The sequence below is a fragment of the Pundamilia nyererei genome, unplaced genomic scaffold (assembly GCF_000239375.1).
Source record: "Pundamilia nyererei isolate P.nyererei 1_Seehausen unplaced genomic scaffold, PunNye1.0 scaffold00064, whole genome shotgun sequence".
NCBI classification, from domain to species: Eukaryota; Metazoa; Chordata; class Actinopteri; order Cichliformes; family Cichlidae; genus Pundamilia; species Pundamilia nyererei.
The window spans coordinates 3,665-8,080 of NW_005187465.1; the positions used below are offsets into that span (position 1 = coordinate 3,665).

General features: G+C 41.1%; 1 protein-coding gene across 2 annotated transcripts in view; it reads right to left on the reverse strand.

Annotated features, from left to right (window-relative positions):
• Nucleotides 1–504: 504 nt before the first annotated feature.
• The window catches only part of alg9 (ALG9 alpha-1,2-mannosyltransferase), an 8,033-nt gene continuing 4,121 nt past the window's right edge, over nt 505–4,416 (reverse strand). For both annotated transcript variants that reach the window (XM_005735369.1, XM_013911420.1), the window contains 11 exons: nt 4,268–4,356; nt 3,837–3,972; nt 3,459–3,546; nt 3,190–3,295; nt 2,817–2,939; nt 2,398–2,552; nt 2,133–2,262; nt 1,911–2,058; nt 1,671–1,800; nt 1,452–1,582; nt 505–1,265 (listed from right to left, as the gene is read on the reverse strand). In XM_005735369.1, the coding sequence (XP_005735426.1) occupies nt 1,142–1,265; nt 1,452–1,582; nt 1,671–1,800; nt 1,911–2,058; nt 2,133–2,262; nt 2,398–2,552; nt 2,817–2,939; nt 3,190–3,295; nt 3,459–3,546; nt 3,837–3,972; nt 4,268–4,356 (1,360 nt within the window). In that variant the 3' untranslated portion in view covers nt 505–1,141. The remainder of the gene's footprint in view (nt 1,266–1,451; nt 1,583–1,670; nt 1,801–1,910; nt 2,059–2,132; nt 2,263–2,397; nt 2,553–2,816; nt 2,940–3,189; nt 3,296–3,458; nt 3,547–3,836; nt 3,973–4,267; nt 4,357–4,416) is intronic.

Sequence of the window (4,416 nt, forward strand, 5' to 3'; positions counted from 1 at the left end):
TGCTTGCTTGGTAAGATAACTGAGGTCTTGAACTGTTATGTTTGCTGTGCTTGAAAACTGTTTTGTACACCCAAGTATACCTGAGAGATGCGGGCTACCTCAAACAGATTAAACACAATAAACCAGTACTGCTCGTGGAAGGTGGTTGTATTTATCTCCTGTGTGGTTTTATATTGCCTTAAATTGTGACGAGACCTTAATTTTACACACTTATTAAAGTATTTATCAAAGCCATTCTTAAAAAAAACAACAAGTGCAACGGTAGCTGCTACAATTTAGCTTGAGTGCCTGCAGCCTAACCAAACATTACGGCATGCTATTACAGTGTAATATAAACCAAAGCATCATTATTACTATTAATTCAGAATGTATTATGTCTTGATATCTCTCCTGTAAGTGAAAGTGGTTTGTATGTTTGCTACATAAGGAATATTCCAATAAAATGAGATGAAAAGCCAACCTGTCAAAGAGTGACTTTACTGCCCCAATAAAAACAACATCGGATTTATATTCACAGTCAATCATGATTTTATTAAGTTAAATTACTTAAGCATCCTTGGTTTTATTTATCTTCCACACTCATACCCGACACAGCACACAACAGGACACTGTTCAAGCCCAGACGCGAGAGGATTTCTGCGTTTCACTGGTCAGAGAAATTCCTCCAGTCAGGCCACATTTTCAAGTTTCGAATACGGGCTGAATTAATGCAAATATTTTGTGGTGTGCATCCCCTTAAAGACATCCGGCTCAACACAGGCATACAAAATAAGATAAAACGTCCAGCTGCCAAGCATTTTCTTTCACTCTCACATGCACTGTCTCACACACAAGCTCAAAAGCAGACTGATGTCTTTTCCACATATTTTTCTCAACTTTTTCTAATACGTTTCTGCCTTTCATCCACACGCAAACACTGTTTGGTCACCAAAAAGTGGTCCAGGGTGGTGATATTCGGAGAGTCTGTGTAGTGTTGATGACAAGTAAACAGGGGGATTGATGTCTTTAAAGGGTCTGATAGCTTCAAAGGTTTCTTGAGACAACATGCACACTGACACACAAATACCAGCTGTTTTGAGAAGAGGTGATTGACGTCTTTTGTTGGGATTTTGTACAACTGCACAGGTTCGGGTGTAAAAGGTCAGCCGTGGCTCCGCTTACGAGGCTGCTTTTGCCGCCGCGGTTTTAAGATGGCGTAGCGCCTAAAGGTGATGTGGTGGTCAGATATGAATGGGATGTAGAACGCTCTGAAGAGAGGAGATGACCTGAGAGAAAAATGCCTTACATGTAAACAATCTGCTTCACATTGTAGATCTCCTTAATGTTTACATTTTCTCAGGATGTTTCCTTTTCTTTTCAACTGCAATACGTTATGCTTTTTCCTTCATTTACAGATTTTAATTTTACTGTTTTTTTCCACTTATTTGTAAAATATTTACTTGTAAAACTACCTTGATGCTTGAAGAAAAGGCTTATAAGCGATGATAGTCCACTCCTCTTTGCTGGCTGAGTAACGTGGCTCAAGCGGCGTCTCTTCATCTGTGTCTAGATCCACTAAGTAGTGGCACTGTTTTAAATCAACCTGCACAGAGAAGACAAATACATTTTTAATTTATTTGCTCTTAACTACAGTATTAGTTAGCAAACATGTCTGCGTCTAAGGAACTTACATATCTGCTTGGCTCCTCCAGGTTCTGATCGTTCATATTAGCTGGGATGATCTGTGTGGCCAGAGGACCAGAGGCATACGGCTGAGGCAGCTGCCCCTTAAACTCAGACTGAATGAAGTGCAGTTGCCAGCTGGAGATTAAAAGAGAGACTTTTAGCTTAGTAAAAACATAAAAATGAGAAATCACCCTTACAGACTTTATCAGACACTGAAAACCTGTGCAGATTTTCTGGACACCGACTTGTGTGGGAGAAGAAAACTGCTCGGGAAGCGATACCACTCTTTGCCAACACATACGCTGACAGGCCTGCTTTCGGGGACCGAGTGAAGAGTCGGATCCTTGGCAATGCGGTGAAATTCTGGGTACAGGTCCAGAGGGGCATGGTAGCCTGTAAACAGACCAAAATATCATGAGCCTTCGCTCAATGCTGATGCTTAGGGAAAATGGGACACACACACAAACCTCTGAAGAGGGCGACAGAACGAGACAGTGACAACACAGCGAAGACCACCACTGCGCTTAAAGCCAACCAGTTCGAGGAGACGGTGTAGTGTTCCAGTCGGTATCGCTGGAACAGGAAGTGGTAGCATTTCTGTAAATAAAATGAATAAAATCCATTTCATTTACGTGCACATTTGTGACCAAATGGGCCTAAAAATGCTGAAATCAACTAACGCAGCAGGCTGTTTTGCTTTGAAAGCCAAAATTAGACAATGGTAAACTACACCTGTAATGAGGAGAGGGCAACTGCCCCGCTGAGGCAGATGAGAGGGTAAATAGGAAAGAGAAAACGCTCTTCTTTATGAGGTCTAGTGAAGAAAACCAACATCCACAGATACATGGGAGACAGAGTCAGCCAGTACGGGCGGCCCAGGTTCTGCACTGAAGAAAACACATGTGTGTACAACGATGTGAAATCACAAAAGGTAAACCCTGTAAATGTGCTGGAAGATACTGAATATACTGCACTGTGGAGCACAGTGACTTAGAAGAGTGCTAACCGGAGTTAATGTGAGACAGTAGATGAGGGTAACTACCTGGACTAAATCACGAACAAATGTATATAGGTGAGTGAATCATTACAAGTGTAATGTAAATGTAACAAGCCAAAATCAACATATTTTGTGCATACGCAGGAAAACACACCATTGAACCTGTGTAACAGTGTCTCCATGAGAGCAGTGAGTGGCAGGGAAAACAGTGCCAGAGCAAACACCAGGTTGAAGTTCAGGACGCCGTTTACAAAGTAAAAATGCCACGGCTCCGTACCTGGAAATTAAACAACAGAAAGCAAGTGAAGTTACCCTGTGCCCAACAAAAACTGCAGCGACAAACTGTTAAATCTTAATATTTGCTTGATATTGTCATTGACGTATTATCAGTCCAACAGTTACTGTAGTAAATTAGGCAATTCATAAAAGGCATATCCAACATTGTATATCCTAAATATCTCATACTTTATATAAATATCACATGTGGATGTATTGAGGTATTAAATGTGACAAAACAGGTCATTTACCATATAGATCAGGCCCATGTGGTGTAAAGACATTGTACAGGAGAATATTGAGTGGCGCTATGACCAGTTTGCCATAAAAGAAAGAGTCCACCGCCACCAGAGGTACCTGAGAACACAAGATGAGAAGGAAAGTGAACTGATGCAGGTCACATAAACATTAAGCTCCTGCATAAAAATATTCTATAATTCACAAAGAACTACAGATACAGATGGACAAAAGGGTTAAGCCACACCTCTTAAATCTTTGAATTTGAGTTCTATATTCTTACCAGCAGCAGAAGCAAAGCAATAAATGACCAGGTGATGAAACTCTTCCACTGCCTCTTCAACACAAGCAAGTCGAAAGCAATTGGAAGTCTAAAGAGAGAGAAGAAACTTCAATGACACAGTAGCTGATCCGGCTCACATTCATCCCAGTTCATATGTTATTGTAACGTGATACAAGTGATACATTTTTGTTGTCAATGGTTGGCTGTATTGCACTAACTAAAAAGAATTAAACTCCACTGAAAATTCAAGCAAGCCCGTAAACATTTATATCCAGAATAAAGTAAAAAAAAATTTTAAGGTGTAAAGTTTTTTCAAAAAAGCTGTATTACAATTAACACATAGTTAAAAGCCTGCAATGCCAGTATTTAAAGTCATACCCGATCAATGCAGAGAATGGCCATCCAACAATGGCGCCGGCAGCCACGCCGATGATGGCTAACGGTGTTGAGTCTTGGAACCAACCTGTCATGGCAACCAGTGTTGTGTACATACAGAAAGACGAAGGTAGGAAAGCTGTAGAGAAAGAAATAAACTTTAATCAGAAAAAGACAAAGCACAAACACAAAAATGTCCCTACAATCCCTACAGCGTTAATGGGAGCACAGGAGAAATAAATCATAAATATGAAATGTTCCTTAGAGGCAAACACTGCACACTGTTCATGTGGCAGTTCTGCTCTTCTTGATCAGTGATCTGCCAAAAGGCCAGAAAAGCAAGGCTTTGTAATGAGTTGCTCGATGTAAAAACCAACAGATGTAAGGATGGAGGCAACTGATAGTCCCCAGAAATGTAGCTAAACACGACCAACCTGCAGAGGAGCAGAACATTCCTGTGCTCAGGACGAGGAATGCCAACATCAAACGACCCACGTGCAAACCAAACTTCTTACAAACTGCTCTGTGGCACACACACATGCACACGCACACACACACACACACACACACACACACACACACA